General features: G+C 40.4%; 1 protein-coding gene and 1 long non-coding RNA gene across 2 annotated transcripts in view; one reads left to right on the forward strand and one right to left on the reverse strand.

Annotated features, from left to right (window-relative positions):
- TECTA (tectorin alpha) overlaps window positions 1–5,395 on the forward strand; it is a 150,638-nt gene extending 145,243 nt beyond the window's left edge. The window contains exons 27-30 of the mRNA XM_012525555.4: window positions 1,236–1,398; window positions 2,503–2,590; window positions 3,272–3,388; window positions 4,647–5,395. Coding sequence (XP_012381009.2) covers window positions 1,236–1,398; window positions 2,503–2,590; window positions 3,272–3,388; window positions 4,647–4,747 — 469 coding nt within the window. The 3' untranslated portion in view covers window positions 4,748–5,395. The remainder of the gene's footprint in view (window positions 1–1,235; window positions 1,399–2,502; window positions 2,591–3,271; window positions 3,389–4,646) is intronic.
- The window catches only part of LOC111764402 (uncharacterized), a 63,494-nt gene that overhangs the window by 5,941 nt on the left and 36,995 nt on the right, over window positions 1–20,558 (reverse strand). The window contains exons 2-3 of the long non-coding RNA XR_011647641.1: window positions 1,293–1,388; window positions 414–570 (exon numbers count right to left, since the gene is read on the reverse strand). This is a non-coding gene — a long non-coding RNA (uncharacterized lncRNA). The remainder of the gene's footprint in view (window positions 1–413; window positions 571–1,292; window positions 1,389–20,558) is intronic.

The raw sequence follows: 20,558 nt of genomic DNA on the forward strand, positions 1-20,558 counted from the left end.
TGTCAGCGGCACCGGGAATCTGTGTCTCTTTTTGTTGTGTCATCTTACTGCGTCAGCTCTCCCTGTGTGCAGCGCACTCCTGGGCAGGCTGCACTTTTTTCGCATGGGGTGGCTCTCCATATGGGGTGCACTCCTTGCACTTGGGGCTCCCCTATGCAGGGGACACCCCTGCGTGGCACGGCACTCCTTGCACGCATCAGCACTGCATGTGGGCCAGCTCACCACATGCGCCAGGGAGCCCTGGGTTTGAACCCTGGACCTCCCATGTGGTAGGTAGATGCTCTATCAGTTGAGCCAAATCCACATCCCATCTTTATCATTTTAAAAAGCTTCTTGGCTCCTATAGGCCAACATTGACAATGTCAGAACAACTCATCCATCCATCAATCCAACAAAGATTTTTAAATACCTACCATGTGTCGTGCCGTGTGTTGGAGACACAGTGTGGATTACGTCTTGACTCCTGCTCCCAAGGAGCTCAACAGGGGTGTGCTGGCAAATCCAGGAAAAGCCACAGATTCCAGCCTGGTGAGGTCATGGCTAGGTAATGTTTCTAAAGGAAACATCTGCCTGGAAAGAAGAGCAGACGCCGGGGCATGAGAGAGCGTGATGCATTTGGGGAACTGTAAGTAGTTGAGGCAAGATACCAGTGCTTGAGGAAGAGCCTGGCTCTCATTGCTTCCTGCCCCATAAATGCAGGGATAAGAGGGAGGTGCAGGAAGAGGGGGTCACCTACATCAAAACAACTCCACAGCTCTGCCTTGGCTGCTCTGCCTTCCCCCTCTAGCTCCCACCTATTTTGACACGTGGGAAGATTTCCCAGTAGGGCTTGAATCAGCGGCCCCTCACAAAATTGATAATTAACTGAAAAAAGTACTGAAGAAATGAGGACTAATCTTGTGTTTGTTGAATTGATATCAGTAAAACATAGCACTCTGTGGGGGCGGCGTGAGATACAGAAGCGTAGGGAAATTGAATGCAGTCTCTGTAGTCATTTTGGTTTTAGTTGCAGATAGGATACTAATTTGAGGTGGTATCTGAGGCTTTCAAAACAAACTGCAATAACACAGGGGAGTGATAATAAATGACAAACCAAGCAGTGCAGTGGTTATTGTTCCAATGCAAAGGCTGGTTTACGGGGTCATTGCTGATGGCTTTAGGTGAAATAGGAAATTCTGAAATGAAGAGGAGGATTTAAGTGTAAGAGGAAAGATGGCTTTTTTTTCTCTGAATAGGTGTCAAAACCTTAAAGATAACACCATTGGCATTGAGGAGAATGGTGTCTCCCTCACCTGCCGCTTCCATGTCACGGTCTTCAAGTTCATTGGGGATTATGATGAAGTTCATCTTCACTGTGCAGTGTCACTCTGTGACACAGAAAAGTCCTCCTGCAAAATAGTAAGTGAGAGTGCAAAACTTCCATGCTGAGCCTTATTTCCCATTCCCAGGGTCATGGAGGCCAGGACCTCTTGGCTTCTAAGGGACTGTCTAGCACCTGGAAGTGGCTCAAGTGGAATCACCTTCATATGCTTAGGCATAGGAGGCCAACTTTTGTGGGAGCTTAAGAGAGAAAATATGGTGGAATGATGTCCATCTACTCCTCCATCCCTGAAATGTCCTCTAGTCATTGGCTTAACACTAGGCCAGCATTTCTCAAACCTCAGCACTATTGGCATTTTGGACCAAATAATTCTTCACTGTGAGAAGTTATTCTGTGCATTGTAGGATGTGTAGCAGCATCCCTGGCCTCTACCCACTAGATGTCAGTAGCAACCCCCTGCCACCATTCGGCAATACCCCAAATACCTCCAGATATTGCCAAACACCCTGGAGGGCAATACTGCCCCTGGTTGGCAACCACTGTCCTAGAGTCTCAAGCTGCATATTGAGTCAGGCAACCTGGATCTGAAGGGAGCAGTGGGGCCAAGCGCCACTCTACAATAGAATGGAACTCCTGGGGCCAGTGTTCAGTTCACCCAAGTGTCCTGTAGTTATCCCACACCAGAGCAACACCAGAGCCTGAGGGTTTGGAGAAGTTGGTGGGATGAAGTGGCTAACCCACCACCTCTTCCATGCCAGGCTTACTTCCCTATCACATGTGATGATACCCCTATTTGATGACATTGGTTCCTAGTCCCATACCGATATCATTTCAGCTTTCTACTCACCTTATGCCTGCAGCACTGAGGCGTGAATTACAGTCAGAACCACCTACAGATGATGCAGCATGCATTGCCATCCTAAGAGACACCGTAATCCTCATTCCCAGGCAGGGAGCCTCTTGGCATCTAATTCTAGTGTGAAGAATGTATTTAATTCTGTTCAACATAAAGCCTGGAGTCCCAGTGGGCTGAGTGATCAAGAATGCATTGGTTCTAATTAATCTAAGCAGCGATATACTGGAGGCCGAGGCCACTACCTCTGTTGGAGGGAGAAATGTGGTGAAGAATAAGTTATCAGCTTAATTGCGTGAAATTTTCCCTCTGGTGTCCTGTCTTTCAGACTTGCCCACAAAATTCCAGGACCGCCACCGACTACACAAAAGAACCCAAAGAACAGATCATTTCAGTGGGACCTATTAGGAGAAAAAGTATGTATGTCCCATAAAACACAATATAAATGATTAAAATGAGGGGATCTGAAGGCCCGGGCTCACTCTAGAATGTGCTTCACTTCTGATGTGGATCTGGTGAAGGAGGGGGTCGGTGATGGAGATGCCGGTGTGAGAAGACTGCCCGCTTCCTGTTGACTTTTTTTTAATTAAGATTATTTATTTATTTATTTCTCTCCCCTCCCACCCCCACCATTGTCTGCTCTCTGTGTCTATTTGCTGTGTGTTCTTCTGTGTCTGCTTATATTCTTGTCAGCGGCACCGGGAATCCGTGCCTCTTTTTGTTGTGTCATCTTGCCGTGTCAGCTCTCCGTGTGTGGCGCCACTTCTGGGCAGGCTGCACTTTTTTTGTATGGGGTGGTTCTCCTTATGGGGCGCACTCCTTGCGCATGGGACTCCCATACAACGGGGACACCCCTGCATGGCAGGGCACTCCTTGCGCGCATCAGCACTGTGCATGGGCCAGCTCCACACGGGTCAAGGAGTCCCGGGGTTTGAACCCTGGACCTTCCATGTGTGGAAATCTTCCCGTTGACTTTTAAAGGCTCACAGCAGCTCTGGGCTTTTCTTTGTCCCCTCCCTTCCTCACAGCCTCTCCCTTAGCTATGAGTTGAAGAACTGAAATGTCTGTAGGTAAGCTGACCAGCTGCTCCTTTTCAGGGCTGGACTGGTGTGAGGACAATGGCGGGTGTGAGCAGATCTGTACCAGCCGGGTGGACGGGCCTCTGTGCAGCTGCGTGACAGGCACCCTGCAGGAGGACGGCAAGAGCTGCAGAGGTAGACGCACCCTGCTAGGAGGGCCTCCCCAGGGCGGGCCACTAGGGGGCGCGAGAATGGGAGGAGAAATTCCTGTTTGCAGATCACTCAGCTCACAACTCTTCCTATGAACGTTAAATTCCAGAAATTAGGAAGGAAAGCTGGGGGACATGCTCAAGTAATGCTAGCACCATTTTTTAAAAACTATCATAGACAAAGAATTAATTTCTCAAATTAAATGCTTCCTCAAATACTATCTAAAAGAGAGCTGAGCAATCAGTGTTTCCAGCACTATTGGAAAATAATATCATCTTAGTTTATGATCAAATATGATTAAGAAATGGGTTATAAAAATCCTCGAGATAGATGGAGAAAGTGTCCATGGTAGCTGCTGAGGGTGGGGAGTGGGAAGAAGATATGTGATGTGGGGGCTTTTTCAGGACTTGGAGTTGTCCTGGGTGGTACTGCAGGGACAGTTACTGGACATTGTATGTCCTGCCATGGCCCACTGGGTGGACTGGGGGGAGTGTAAACTATAATGTGGACCATTGACTATGTGGTGCAGCAGTGCTCAGAGATGTATTCACCAAGTGCAATGAATGTCCCATGATGATGGAGGAGGTTGTTGTTATGGGAGGAGTGGGGTGAGGGGGGTGGGGGGGTATATGGGGACCTCATTTTTTTAATGTAACATTAAAAAATAAAGACAAAGATTTTTTTTTTTAATCCTCAAGATTGAGGAATGAACAAGCATAAGGGGGGAATGAAACTATGGACTAAAGTAGACTTATGATTATTCTAGTAATGGAAGGACTTGTATCATTGATATAAAGGCAGTGGCCACCAGAGATTCTAAGGGGAGGGAGACGGAAGAATAGGTCTAGCACCATTTTTCAAAGCCTTGAAATTCTTGCTCTCTTATTTGAAAGATGAAGGTGAATTTTAAAAATAAGTCATCCAGCCATTTAAGGGCCATATAGTGGCTTTAAACCTGTCCAGCCAGGTCTCCTTGGGTTGTGGTTGGGATTGGGACAGCAGGGCCCCAGCAAATGTGATTTCCTGCAGTCGCCTTGGCACGGGGTGTCCTGGTAGCCTAGAAGGTTAGCAAGGATTTCTTAAAGGCTGGGTTAATTCTGCTTCTCTTGCTGGTCATTTGGATAAAGTAGGTTCTTGGCCATAAATTTGCCTTTGTTTAGCTGAGTAATGCAAGGATGTCTGATTCCTATCGAACAGCCTTATTTTCCCCCTTAAGACTTGCTATTTTCCTCTCTGTCCACAGCCTCTAATTCTTCCGTTGAACTTCAAGTTTGGACGATTCTTCTCATTGTGACCCAGATCTCATTATGGCATTTTGTCTATAAATCAGGCACAACCTCATAATTAACTCCAGGTTGCTATGTAAAGTACTGTAATTTACTTAACGCCAACTCCCTGTAGGATAAAAAGTGTGTGCCCTTAAGTCAAAACCTATTTGAAGGTGTCCAGCACCATAATGTGGTGCCACCTGCCTCCAATGGTCAGAGTTCCAGAAAGGGGTGAGATTGCAAGTTACTCTTTCACGGTATACAACGGCAGCTGTGGAAAGCATACATCTTGCCTAAAATTTCCAAATTGGGTCCTGTGAAAAGCCAGTAAAAAAAAAAATCTGGGTTAGAGAAATCTGTCAAGTCAGTGCTGTTTCCGGATCACAGTTTTTACAAAGAGAGGAACTGCTGGAACGATATTGAGAAGCGATGACTGGAAGGCTTGACACCTCTAAGGAATCCCTATGATGTTTGGAAGTGGCTGATCTCTGAGATGCATGTGTTAACGTCCTTCTGCTTGGGATGGGCTCATTCCCTGACCACTGTGTCTTCAATCTTGCCATGGCAACTTTGGCCACTGGGGATATATTGTTTGCAGACCTGGGGACACCGCCCCCCTCCCCAATCCCATCCCCTCAAACCCAACCCCCTCTCCTTTATAAATCAACCAAATAATTTTTAATGTGTTTTATCCTTAAATAAACTTTGTGTTCAAGTATTCTCATTACTTGGTGGCTGGACTCGTTCTTCCTGTGAAGCCTTGCACACTAGGAAGCATGCCATGAGTAAAAAGGAAGCAGCATCCATGCATTTGTTCTATTACTGTTCATATTTGCTTCCAAAGCATGAGTTGAACTTTAAGGGGCTATAGACCAGAGCAGTGGGCAGCCTCCTCTTGTGTAAGGAATACACACACACACACACATATTTACAACAATTAACATCAAAACAGATCTGCTAAATATATACCAGGAGTCCTTCTCTTTTTAAAGTCAAAAACAAAGTAAGGGAAGTGGACTTGGCCCAATGGATAGGGCATCCGCCTACCACATGGGAGGTTGAGGGTTCAAACCCCGGGCCTCCTTGACCCGTGTGGAGCTGGCCCATGCGCAGTGCTGATGCGCAAGGAGTGCCGTGCTATGCAGAGGTGTCCCCCACGTAGGGGAGCCCCACACACAAGGAGTGTGCTCCATAAGGAGAGCCACCCAGCGCAAAAGAAAGTGCAGCCTGCCCACAAATGGCGCCGCGCACATGGAAAGCTTACACAACAAGATGAAGAAACAAAAAGAAACACAGATTCCCGGTGCTGCTGATAAGGATAGAAGCGGTCACAGAAGAACACACAGTGAATGGACACAGAGAGCAGGCAACTGGGGCAAGGGAAAGGGGAGAGAAATAAATTTAAAAAAATAAATCTTAAAAAATAAATCTACTTCAAGTTTATTATGCAGTTGTTTTGGATTTAAGCTTATGGCATTTTTATTTTTTTCTGGGAACTCTTTGAAAAGCTGAATAAGATTCTTAGCATCCTTGAACATGGGTGCAGATACAATTGCTATCTTCTCATATGCCCCATGTCACTGGGTTGGAGAACTGGTTGTAGACTGCATCTGAGGCAAGCCGTTTGTTGTGTTCACCCAGCTCTCTGCATTCTGCACCCTGAAAGGGTCAAGCAATTCTAGGTTGTTATGATGGAAGGCTTGTGAGCTGTGTAGCTCAGAGGACAATTGGTGTAACTGGAGAAAAGATGCATCAGCTTCTGCTTGGACATTTGTAGATCTTTGGGGAGAAATGCTGAGCATTAACAATGGATTAAGGAATCAGGCCATCCATTCTAGGTGAGATGCAATACTTCTCCTTCACCTTGATAGAAATTATGTTATGTGCATGTTCCTTTCTTACCTGGAAACATCAACCCCAGACACTTGGAGCTCAGAAGATTGAGATAAGCTTAAGGCATTATTTCCATTTACACAGTTTAAGAGTTAGGTTTTAAATATCTGATTATGAGTTGATCACAATTAATTCTCGTTTAGTTTTTTTACTTGATTTCCTTAGATGAATTTTAACTAAAAAAAAAAAAAAAGACCAGGAGGAAATAATATATCTATTTAATCATTTATTTGTTACTTTTATTGATTCTCATATCAAAATCATTAAAAATAACTAAATGAAAAATGGTATTTGTTGGGCTGGTTTTTTTTTTTAATTTTTGAACTTTAAATAAATCCTTTCTTGCCATATTTCTATTCTGGGCTTTTAGCTGTCTAACTTGTTTGACATCCTTAAAATGTCTACCATCAGGATAGGCTAGATTATGGTGCCATAACAGAAACCCCAAAATCTTAGTGGCTTAAAAGCAAAGGTATCCTTCTTGCTCTCCTCACTGCTCCTCACGACCGCCCGGGGATGGAGGCTGGTGGAGACTCCTTTATTTTCTCCTTTAATCTCCCCAACCCAATGGTTTCCTTGTCTTTTTGCTCATTGTTTGCACTCACTATCTGCTCGTTACATTTTTTTTTTTAGATTTATTTATTAATTCCCCTCCCCCTCTCTCATCTGCTTTCTGTGTCCATTTGCTGTGTGTTTTTCTATGTCTGCATGTATTCTCTTTAGGCAGCTCTGGGAACTGATCCTGGGACCTTCCAGAGTGGGAGAGGAGATCATTCTGTTGAACCAACTCAGCTCCCTGATCTACTGCGTCTCTTATTATCTCTTCTCTGTGTCTCTTTTTGTTGCATCATCCCAATGCACCAGCTCTCTGCATGGGCCAGCACTCCTGCGCGGGACAGACTGGCACTCCACATGGGCCAGCTTGCCACAAGGGCCAGCTTGCCTTCACCAGGCGGCCCCAGGCATCAAACCCTGGACCTCCTATATGGTAGATGGGAGCCCAATTGCTTGAGCCACATCCGCTTCCCTCATTGTGGTTTTCTCATTGTTTTTTGTTTTTTTTTTTGCTTGTTCTCTGTTTTTTCTTTAGGAGGCCCCAGGAACTGAACCCAGAGCCTCCCATGTGGGAGGTGGGTACTCAACTGCTTGAGCCACATTCATTCCCTCATCTTTTGATGATGCCCTTCAACATGGGGCTTCAGGGATCACCTCAGCAAGGAAAGAGAGCATGGAAAATCATCACCCAGAAACAATATGTGTCACTTCTGTTCCCATTTCATTGTCTAAAGCAAATCACATGGCTGTAACTAACCTTCAGAAAGTGGGAAGGAGCAAATTTCCATGTACTTGGAAGGGAGAAGAATTGGAAATAGTGGTATGAAATGGTGGTAGCTCCCACGTTGTCTTTGAGTTAATTATGTCCATCTTTATTAAGGAGGCATACTTTTATAGAACTAAAATGAAATCGGTCCCTTAGATGAGTCTCTAGAAGGCAGAAGAACTGGGAGATGATCCTGACCCTTCTACTAATTCACTGCTTGAAACATAAATCATTTGATATCTCAATACCTTAATTTTCTTATATGTAAAATGAGAACATTAAGACTCATTTCAAACGTTCTTCTGTTCAATGTAAGTTCCTTAAGAAATGACACTAGACAAATGTAAAGCATATGATAGTGTATATTAAGATAACTCCAGAACATCGCCTTTTCCTGCTGCTCAAAAAGATTTGCCTCAAGGCAAAAAAAAAGAAAGGCATATGCTTAGCAAAGGTTAAAAAGCAAGTTAATTGGGAATCTTGTGGACTTGGTGTTTATCTGATATCAAAAGAAACATCTTGGGGTCTAGCATTCTAACATTTGGGAATTTGATAATTAGTTTCTTAACTTGTAGTAGGTATGTACTATATTAAAATTCTAATGGCAGAATTTGAGATCACTAATTGTTTAACATAGTCTAATATTCTAGCTATTATCTGACATTTAATGAGAGCTTGAAATCTAATAAAATTTCTTTCAACCAAACGGATTAAGCAATTATCAAAAGATGGCAGTTGTGCAGGACTAGGGTAATTAATTAAGCATCTACCCCCATTCTGAACCTTCCAGCCTCTCTCCCACGACTCAGGGGATTTCTAACCCCTGTATTTTATTGCAATTTGGTCCTGGTTAGAAGAACATGATGGTATTTTTCTGTACCCTGATGCACTGACATCTGCGGCACAACCCAGAGAAAAAGAAAAGCAAAGAGCACCCTCTCGTGTCCTTTTTTATTTTTGCAGCAGATCAAAATATATATCAAACCACACCAATCAAAATATGATCCCTGCTCCCTCCCCTTCCCCCCCCGCCCCACGCTGAAACCTTAGATGCAGAACACTGCCAGAATATAGCTTTAGAGAACACATAAAATGCCAAGGACATTTTCTGGAGAACAGTGTGAGATTTATTTTTATGCACACAGTAAGCATCATTCCACGAAAATACCAGCTCTTGGCATCCCATGCAAATTTTGCCCTTAATATCTATTTCTCTAACGTGTTGACAAAAATAGCTGATGAGAAAAATTAAGTATCTCTTTAAAATGTTGAGAAATAAACAATCTGATCAAGTAACACCCATGAAATATTTAGTGATTCTTTTTCCCCCCCAGCAGAACATGAAATACTTCCTTATCCATCTAAACATAACAGCAATAACTCTGATCTGACTAATGGAAGGCTCTGTTTGTGATGGTTTAATTATGTTCGCTGAAATACGACTCTCATATAAGACAATACCGCCATGGTAGAGGGACAGATCTCTATTTCTACAGATAGAAATAAAACACTAAAGACTCATCCTTCCATGAAGAATTCAGCAATCAAATTCTATTTGCTAAGGAAATAAATGGAAGAAGAAGGTTCGATGTACATTTTGCTGGATGTTTCTGTTTGCATATAGCCTCTAGGTTAGCTATTGTTTTATTCATTTGCATAAAATACCAATAATGAAATAGTTTTGAAATGATGACATTCTCCCATTATTAGATGGACTAATACCTTATACTAATACAGCATCTTTCATAACTAATGCTTTACATGTATATAATATTGCTCAACCTGAAATCATGCTGCGTTTTGACAGGGAAATTAGAGGGAAAGTGTTAAGTTGAAGTTATGTCATATATGCCATAAGGTACTAATGAAAGAAAAGCAAAACCTGCTCATAAATGTGTGTGTCTATGTGTAGAAGTTTATGTCATAATTTCAGTCTCTAATGAGGCATATTAGAATGATAGCCACCTGCTACTGAAGAACAAAGAAACCTGAAGACAAAATTCTTGATCCTCCCCACCTCAGCTCTTGAATTCTGAGTCTAGCATACAAAAATCCACCTATATTACCCTATTTTAGTTAGGCAAAAACACTGAAAGGGCTGACATATTTCATTATTTTAAAATCTCAAAAATCTTTGCATTGTATCTACCCTAAATTTTTGGATTTAAAGACTATAGCCACATAGAAATTTGGTACTAAATTAATTATCTGTTAACCAAAGGCAGATAATGCCTGGCCCTCGGTACATTTTCCTCTTACCTGCCACAAACATTAATAATGCAACAGACCATCCTGTTTTTTATACTGTTTACATAACTTCCTGGATCATTTAAATCAAGGAGTTACTGTGTGTACATTCAATCACACTCTCTGTAAGTGTTTGCATGATGACTGCAAAATGCTGTTAAGGAATATCTGCATCCATGCAGAAGAAGAAGTCTGCTCTCCAGAGTCATGAACAGAAAGCAATTTGGCAAACTAATTCGACAAGGGAAAATGATTTAACATATAATGTAAAAGCTTCTAGTTGTCATATCAAAATACTCAAGACATAAACTAAGAAGAAGACCTGTGGGTAGCACAGAACACTTTTTTTTTTTGTCCTTAAAAAAAAAGCCCCAGATTCTAAATGCTTACTTTGAACCTCTAAGAGAGAAGAGTAGAAGTATTCTGAATATTATTTGATGATTAGCAGAAAAGTAGTGTGTTTAGAAATGCTTGGCTGCTATAGATTGTGTTCAAGTCTTCCAAGTGTTAGCATTTTCTAAATGTGCTACTTTTTTTTGTGTGTGGAGGCACTGGAGATTGAATCTGGGACCTCATACATGGGAAGCAGGGGCACAACCAGCTAAGCTATACCAGCTCCCCTAAATGTATTTTTAACCTGATCCTTTTCATAGAAATTGCATTCATGAGTTAATTTAGGGAAACGGACTTGGTCCAGTGGTTAGGGCGTCCGTCTACCACATGGGAGGTCCGCGGTTCAAACCCCAGGCCTCCTTGACCCGTGTGGAGCTGGCCCATGCGCAGTGCTGATGCGCGCAAGGAGTGCCCTGCCACACAGGGGTGTCCCCGCGTAGGGGAGCCCCACACACAAGGAGTGCGCCCCGTAAGGAGAGTCGCCCAGCACGAAAGAAAGTGCAGCCTGCCCAGGAATGGCGCCGCCCACACTTCCCTTGCCGCTGACGACAACAGAAGCGGACAAAGAAACAAGACGTAGCAAATAGACACAGAGAACAGACAACCGGGGGAGGGGGGGAATTAAAGAAATAAATAAATCTTAAAAAAAAAAAATGAGTTAAGTGGAACCCAAGAACTAAGCTTATAGAGAGGGAAGCGGATGTGGCTCAGCTGATTGAGCATCCATCTACCATATGGAGGGTCCAGGGTTCAATCCCCAGGGCCTCCTGATAGATGTGGTAAGCTGACCCATGTGCAGTCCTACTGTGCGCAAGGAGTGCCATGCTGCATAGGGGTGCCCCACAAGCAAGGAATGCACCCCACAAGGAGAGCTGCCCCGCTTGAAAAAAGCACAGCCCACCCAGGAGTGGTGCCACACACACAGAGAGCTGATGCGGCAAGATGACAACAGAAAAGAAATGCAGTTTCCCAGTGTCACTGGATAATGCAAGTGGACACAGAAGAACAGCAAATGGACACAGAGAGCAGACAACGGGGAGGGGTGAAGGGGAGAGAAATAAATAAAATAAATATATAAAAAAAAAAGCTGATACAGAAATCTTACCACCTTTCTCTTAAACATCCCCTGGACCACACTGAACAATTTACCCAACAACTACAACTAATGTAACTGTAGGCTATTTAAGCAAATTGCCTGGAAGTCACACACTACCTAAACCATGGGGAAACTCTAAATTTTGTTATTCTATGGAAAATAATTTCCGACAGTCATGATGCATGAGGATCTGGTTGTATTTTCAGGCATTATACTCTAGGAACACAAATTTAGCAAACATCAACATTCCTGATAGACCCCCAAAGAAGGAAGTTCGACTAATACAAACCAAGAGACCTCCCAGCTACATTAGCATGAACAATTTCTATTTTCCCTGCCTTGGAGTTTTCCATACTTTGTTGGGAGGATGAAACTACAGGACATAAAAATATCTGGTGATAATAAGTTGTAAAATGTATAGGTGCATTTCTAAGCCCTGTACGAAAAAGTATCATTATGAGGTACTCGGATATTACAGAAACACAACAATAGCAACAAAATCTTTAGACCTATTTGTAGAAGTGGGTTCTTTTCATGCCACCGTCCAAACCATGAACTTGAATCCCTGCTCACAGAAGCAGACTCCTATGTCTGTTTAAATGGTAGAGACAACTGAAAATGCAGACATTTTCACCAATTCCTATGTTATTTATTCTAATTCTATTGTGGACTTTCCCTCTCACCAGAAGTATGTAAATGCATATGGGTTGGAAAAATTAGAGTGGCTGAATCTTTTAGTTTTGTGAAACTAGAGCAAGAATATTTTCATTAAGTCAAATATATACAAAGTACAGCCGAGGGTGGTGGAGAGAATACAGAAAGGTCAGGGGCTGTGGGCAAGCCCCTGTCTTACCCTTATTTCTCATGGAACTTGAGTGGGTCAGCATCCCTGCGGCTCTACCAGAGGCCATGGAAGATACCTTCCCCTCCAAAAATATCAAGGAAAGGAAAGGAAAGGAAAGTTAGCTTCCACTGAAACTCCCAAGTGGCTTTTGTTAAAAGGTAGAGGAAATTATCTTGATTCTCTTTCTGAGATATTTGGAAATACCATAGGAGGAACAGTTCACTCAGATTTAATTCAGTGGGTAAAAATCTAGGGAATCAAGAACCATAAATGAAACACAAAAAGAGGATTACCCTGAAGAAAAGCTGAATTTAATAAAATAATTTTGTAGACAATAAAATAATATAAAGGAAAGAACGAAGGTTCTTAATATTGCCTTTGAATACATACATGATTTCATAAACAAAAAAGACTAAATTAATCACCTCAGAAAAGGAGTAAATAAATATTGAAGCAAATCCTAAGATATATAAGAAAAACTAACACTGGTCTCCCAGGATGGTGTAAAACTATTTTTTTCCCCCAAATTCCAGTCATTACAGCTAAGGTTCCATTTTATTTCTATAGTCTTGTGTGTGTGTGTAAATTTAAATTCTCAGGGTGAATCGCAAGGAGAGAATCTCATTGTGATGAATCTTAAAATTTTAATAATTAACTCTAAACTTTTCTTCTCTGAAAACATGGAAATATTTAGCAAAAGTTCTATTTAGTTTTCCCTAAGTTAGATGACACTAGGAATTTATTGTTCAAAAGCCATTCATCTTCACTTATTAGGCTTTCAAATTCTAAATGAACTTCTGTGCCTTCCTTGGCCAGCCTCTCTAGTTTTGTCATGATAACATCCAAAACCTGAGAGATGGAAAAGAATTCTAAGTTCCTTTGGTGAAAGAAATATGGTCTTCTCAAACTGATCTCAAAGAAAAATGGGACCCCAGACTTTCATTAAACCACAAGAAATAGAGCACTTGGCAGGTACTGGATAATAAAGTCCTTGGAGGCAAAGAAAGGAAAACAAAAATGGAAAAGAAAGGAATTCACATCCCTAAAATCCAGTGTTTGTTTTTCCTTTTCTGCTGTTGGTCCAGGCAGAATCAATGAACTGAATCAAACTTCTCTTTTAAAGTAATTTTGAAAAGAACATGCCTGCTGCTATAATCCTCTTGGAAAAAGAAGTTGTACCATAGTGGGAAATGGAAACTCACGAGCCAAATGCAAATTCCAAGAATAGCACGCACATCAAACTGGGACCGTGGCTGTCCTTGGCAATATTGTGAACTGTAAATTCAGTGGAAACCGAGAGCCTGCCTGGTTTTAGATTTAGAGCCCCCTGTGGGTTTCTAAGACACCCCCCACCCCCAGGTCCGCGGAGGCAGCTTTCCTGACTAGCTCCTCAGTATCACTAGTCTTTGATGAATTGACATGTCAAGCCCATTGTTGGAGACCAAGTCAAAATGTAGAGAAAGTTGAAGAAGAAGCCTTCGTTAATGGACCCAAAAGATTAGAGTTTTCCAGCCAAGTAAATAATTCATAGGGTCAGAAACAAGAATATAGGTTAGCAGGGCCAGGGTGGAAGTAGAGCACAGGGAACAAATGTTTAGATTGTACAGAGTTTCTGTTTGGGGTGATATAAAAGTTTTGGTAATGGATGATGGTGATTGTAGCACAACATTGTGAATGTAATTAACACCATTGAATTGTATATTTGAATGTGGTTAACAGGGGAGATTTTAGATTGTTTATATGTTAGTAGAATTTTTTTAAAAACCCATAGGATTGAATGACAGGTAACACTAATGTAAACCATGGAAACAGTTAATAGTACAATTATGATATTATTTTATCAGTTATAATAAATGTACCACACTAATGCAAGGTGCTATTAATAATATAGGAGTTGCAGTAACTCTGCATTTTCTGCATGGTTTCTCTGTAAACCTACAACTTCTCTATTAAAAAAAATAGATAAATTTGACTTTAAAAAAAAGAAACGTTTTGTTCACTTGCTGTACAATAAAACCTTTAGCGAGAGCTTTGTATCTGTTATTTCCTTTAATTCTCCTCAACAACCTTATGAAATAATTATTTCTTATTTTATAGATGAGGAATTAGTCACCCTAGTGAGATTAAGGTCATAATGTTTGACTTCACAGAATATTTAAGAGAGTTAAAAGAATCATTGCAAGGGAGCTTATCTGGGCATTTCATAAATAAAATACCAAATATGGTATAATTTATGTCATCCAGAGTCACTGTTGATTTGAAGGATGGTGGCCAATCAAGTAATTTATTGTCATGGGAGGTTACGTGGATTACCAGATTGTAAAAGAACTTTAGGTTTTTATGCTAAAATTTATTTCACACTAAAATTACACTGACCATGAATTAATCTTAAGCATAGCACAGTAGCTTAGAATACAGACTCTGGACTCAGACCCACCTGAGTTAGATCTTTGTTTTGCCACTTACTAGTTGGAAGCACACTTCATTCATTCATTCATTCATTCATTCATTCATCAATATCTTGTATTAGGTATCAAGCCTACAATGGTAATGAAATAGATATAGTACCTGCCCTCACAGAATTTATAGTTTAGTAAGGCAGAGCAATACTAAACAGGTACACAACCTAATAAACCTAAGATTACGTGGATAAAAGCCCAAAGGCTAAAACAAAGGGATGTTATTTTTAAATTGGTAGGGGTGAGGGTGTAATTTAGATAAGGTGGTAAAGATTTCTTGGAGATGTCACCATTTAAGCTGATATTGGTGGGGAAAGAATGGAAAGAAGGAACCAAGCAAGGCCGAAGGGGAAGGGGGTCCAGGGAGGTACCCCAGACAGAGGCAACGGCAAGGGCAAGCCTCGAAGGCTTGAGCATGGCATGTGTGCTGGCATGAAAAGAGCCAGGGTGCTCAGAATGTGCTAGGCTGGCATGAGCTGGGGTTGGAGGGAGAGGCAGGGATAGATGATGCAAGGCCGGGTCACTCATGAGAAGGAATCTCTATTTTATTTCAAGGGCCACGTGAAGATTTTCATGCAGGTGAATGTCATAATCCAATTTATATTTTAAAAATCATTCCCAATGCTTTATGAAGAATGAATTTGGAGAAAGAGGGAAAGCAGGAAGAAGAAATGGCTATTGTACTAGTAAATAGCCAAGGCGTGGGAACAGAGGATATGGGAAGAAATGAATGGCTTTGAGCTATATTTTGGAGGAAGAATCTATGGAACTGAGTCACATACTGAGTTTGAAGAGAGAGAAAAGATAGGAATCAAAGATGTTTCTGCTTTGAAACTGGATGGACGATGATGTCATTTCCTAAAATGGCAAAGATTTGAAGAGACTCAGTTTCAAGGAGAAAAATCAAGTACTCAGTTGGCACATGCTGAGTTCTAGGTGCCTGTAAGATCCACGAAGAGGTGTCAAGTAGGCAGGAAGATATATGACAGGAGCTTATCGGACTAGACTGGGGTGGTGACAAACTACATTCAGGAGTCATATACATGTAGATGGCATTTGAAGCTTAGGATAGAACTGAGAGAGAGAGTCAGACTAGAAGAAGTCTCAAAATTGAGCCCTGAGAAGCCCCAGAATGAAAACTCAGAGTTCGGTGTAGAGGGAGAAGCTACCAAAGGAGGCTGAGGAAGAGCCAGAAAAAGCTAAGGAAAACTCAAGAAGGTGCGACAATACCAAGGGAAGGGAGAACTTCAAGCAGCGTAAAGCGCACAACCTCGTTGAGCACAGCCGATAGTTAAAGCAAGGTGACCTTGAGCAAGTTATTTAAGGTCTCTCTCCTTATCTACAAAATTGAGATGACAGATTAAATGAAATGGCAAATCTAAGTCACTTAACATGAGGATCTGTATATGGTCAGTATATAGTTGTTTTTCCTTGGATCTTTCATTATCTCATGAATTATCACTGTATTATAAATGTGCAGAAGTTTGGTAGTAGAGAATTTTGTCTATACGAATGCCAAATAAACTGGCATTTTTTACAGTATCTTTCCTTACTGATATGATAAATCATGGAAAAAATATTAGAACATATTTCTTCTTGCAGCAAAACCACAACTTTTCAGTGTCAGTGAGAAAATATACCATGAATTACTTTGAAACCTGTTTACTTGTCCACCATTGCCTAATACTATGTGGTTGACAAGTAAAGTGTTTGAGCATCTGTTTTGTTCCCCCAATTAATTTAAAATGCAACCCGAGGCGGGAACAAATCAGCAAAGTTATTAACAGCTTAAAAATACTAAGCCATTTACTGTAAAAGCTTTCCTAGAGAGATCCCTTATGGGAATATTCTCCAAAAAGCTTGCTGGTGTTTCTGAATGCTGAAGTACTGTTTAAAAAGGAAACTTATCAAGCATGCAGGCTTTCCAAAGAGAAAGGAGAGACTAAAAGCCACTAAAGACAGTGAAGCATTAAGGAAAAGAAAATGAGCAGCTTTCACCTATTAAAAGCAACGTAAACGTTTATTTCAGGCCCATTTTTATTGCCCTTGGGTCTTTCAGCTAAACATTATCGTCAGGTAGACATACAAGATGAAAATTTGTCTGTAGCCAGCATTAAAAATAGAAACTTTAAAATATCGATCCTCACAAATTTCTATTAAGACTGGATGGAATGATAATTTTTTCAGCTTATGAAAATTCAATCAGGATTAAAATAAGTTTTCTAAGTTCACAAAAAGAATCCAAGATAAACTGAAGGAGAACTGCTCCCCTATTATTCTCCAAATTGAACACTTAGAAAAATTTCCCAATTAATTGAATGAATGCATCTCAAAGCTCTTATGACGCAGTGGAGACCACTTTATAAGCAAAAATAACAGGTAACTAGCTCTATACGAGGTCAGATTAATTTGTTAGTATTTACCCAATGATTATAGCATTAGTGGATAAATATCCATGAAAAACTGGAATGTATGGAATGTATATTGGAAACTTGAGCTCTAAATCTGATGACTGCCCTAGGACATGGATGAAATTGAGCTGGCCAAGACACATGGGTCCATTCTATCCACCTTCGTTTTTCTCCTCTCATCTACCTCATACTTACTCTCTCTTCCTTCACTTCCTCTTACTGTATTCCAACAACTATTTCAGGCAGTAACAGGAATATAGAAATAACAAAAAATATATAGCATTATTTAGAAGTAGGTGGAAAAAAAAAAAGCAAGGCTAAGAATATATGAGAGTACCAAAAGAGAAACAATTATAAAATTGCATGTTGTCAAATTCTACATCAGTGCTAAGGGTGGGAGACTAATTTCTAATTTCTCTTCTACACTTTCTAGCAAACAATGCAAAAAGGAAGACAATAAGTTACTCAATTTAGTTTCTACAGGATAAAAACAAACTGCCTAGGATAACTGGTTAAAAAAAAAAAGGTAGAAAAAATAATTCTAATCACTTAGTAAAATCAGCCAATGATTCACTTCTTCCACTGGGATCTGCATATCCGTGGGAGGTACCTTTTGTCAGCTATGACAGCCATTAAAACTAAGTATCAAAATAAATTGAACGTGGAACCAGACTGTCAAATTGCTGAATTACAAAGAATAGCATAATTATTCCCTATTAAGAACAGAAAGAACTTGCTCCTATCTGCTCTCACAAGAAGGACACAGTATGATAATAATAAGTATCCAATTATTGACGGCTCACTGTGTATCACGCTTTAGGATCATTATATCATCAATAACATCTCTACTTTAGCTGCTGGCATGAATTTAAAAGGGCTATTTCTTTCTTGCAGAGCCCCTCAATACAGGTCAATGGCATCATGCTAAAGTTCAATTCAGTAAAAGCAGTTCTGCACATTCTGGGGACATAGTTCTCTAAAGATGTGGGTTAATGGTGGTCTGATTTTATAGCAAAATTGTGGCAGGCGTGCTACTTGCATCAGAATCTCCTGGAGTGTGTATTAAAAGGCATATCCCTGAGGCCCTCTTCAGACTAATGGAATCAGAACCTTGGGGGTTCTGTACAGGAGATAGAATTTCTTTTTTTTTTTTTTTTATTGTGGCAACACATATATAACACAACATTTTCCATTTCAAGCACTTTTAAGTACACTTTAGTGGTGTTAATTATATTCACAATGTTGTGCTACCACCACCACCATTCACCACCAAAACTTTTCACCACCCAAAAGAGAAACTCTGTGCCCGTTAAACATTAAGTCTCTGCTCTCCCTCCCCTAGCCCCTGGTAACCTCTGATCTGCTTTCTGAATAGCAAATATGAATTTGCTTCTTCTAGATAATTCATTTAAGTGGAATCATACAATATTTTTCCTTTTGTGTCTGGCTTCTTTCACTCAGCAGAATGATTTCAAGGTTCATCGATGTTGTACTATGTATCAGAACCTCATTCCTTTTTATAGCTGGATAATATTCCAACCTATGTAAAGGTTACAATTTGCTTATCTATTTATCTTTGGCTATTACCTTTGGCTACTGGGTAAAATGCTGCTATGAACAGTGGTGTATAAGTATCTGTTTGAGTCCCTGTTCTCAATTCTTTGGGGTATATACCTGGACGTGGAATTGCCAGGTCATATGGCGATTTTAGGTATAGCTTTTTGAGGAACCGCCAAACTGTTTTCCCACAGTAGCTGCACAATTTGACATTCTCACCAGCAGGGTAGGAGCATTCCGATTTCTCCTCATCCTCACCAACACTTTTATTTTCTACTTTTAAAAAATAATAGCCATTCTAGTAGGTGTGCAGTGGTATCTCATTGCGGGTTTGACTTGCATTTTCCTGATGATCAGTGGTGTTGCTCTTTTCATGTGCTTATTGGCCATTTGTATATCTTCTTTGGAGAAATGTCTATTCCAGCACTGTGCCCCCTTTTTAATTGAGTTGTCTTTCTTGTTGTTGAATTATAGGAGTTCTTTATATATTCTGGATATATGATTTGCAACTATTAATATTTTCCATGAGCCAGCATTGTTAACGTGTGCTCCGGTGAATCTTAGCCTCCCTCAGTTCCTCAGTGGTCTCCCTATGTTTTGATTGCCCATCGAGAAAGAAATTTTTGAGCATGCCTCCCCAATTTATAAGCTGGACTCTAATGTTTACATGTGTTCAATATATCTTTTCCTAATTTGTGATCTGTTTTTACCCTCTCTATTTTTTCTTTTAATGAACACAAATTCTTAAGTTTAATATAGTTGATTTATCAATCAATGGTTAGTGTCTGCATATTTGTGTTTGAAGAAAACCCTTCCCTACCCCATGTTACTAGAGCTATTCTCCTAAATGGTTTAATATTTCATATTTTATAGTTAAGGCATCAATATCCTGGGATTGATTTTTGTGTGAGATTGGGATGCAATTTAATTTTCTTTCCATTGGGTAAAAAATAGTCCAAGCACCATTTATGGAATAGTCCATTTGTTGTCCATTGTTCCACAACACCTGTTTTGTATATATAGATTACTTCTGAACTCTCTATTTTATGCATTGGTCTATTCATCTATCCCTGCCTAATGTTACATGGTCTTAATCACTAGAGGTTTATAGTAAATCCTGATAATTAGAAGGGCACATCCTTCTATTTTGTTCTTTCTATCTCAAGGGCCTTGGCTATGCTTGGGCATTACCCCTTCCATATAAATTTTAGAATCACCTCATTGAGTTCTCCAAAATAAAACAAAACCAGAAACAAATAAACAAACAAAAAACTTGGGGGATTTTGATTGGGATTGCATTGCATCCAAAGATCCATTTGAGAACTGACATCTTTGTAACCTTGAGTTTTCCGGTCCATGAACGAAGTGTTCTCTATTTATTTTGGCTTTTAACATCTTTCCAAATGTTTGTGATTTTTTTCTTCCTGAAGTTTTGATTATCTTTTCTTAAAAATCCTATGTATATTATTTTTATTATTAATGTAAATGGCATTTGTTTCTTCATACATTTTCAAATGTCACTGATGTATTGAAATACAATTGCCTTTTGTATATGGAATTACTCTCTAGCAGCCTTGACAAGACCTCTAAATAATTCTAATGATTTATTTCTGGAGTCTTGGAGTTTTCTACATACACAATCTTTTATCATGTTTAAATAACAACA

The sequence above is a fragment of the Dasypus novemcinctus genome, chromosome 27, assembly GCF_030445035.2.
Source record: "Dasypus novemcinctus isolate mDasNov1 chromosome 27, mDasNov1.1.hap2, whole genome shotgun sequence".
Classification (NCBI taxonomy): domain Eukaryota; kingdom Metazoa; phylum Chordata; class Mammalia; order Cingulata; family Dasypodidae; genus Dasypus; species Dasypus novemcinctus.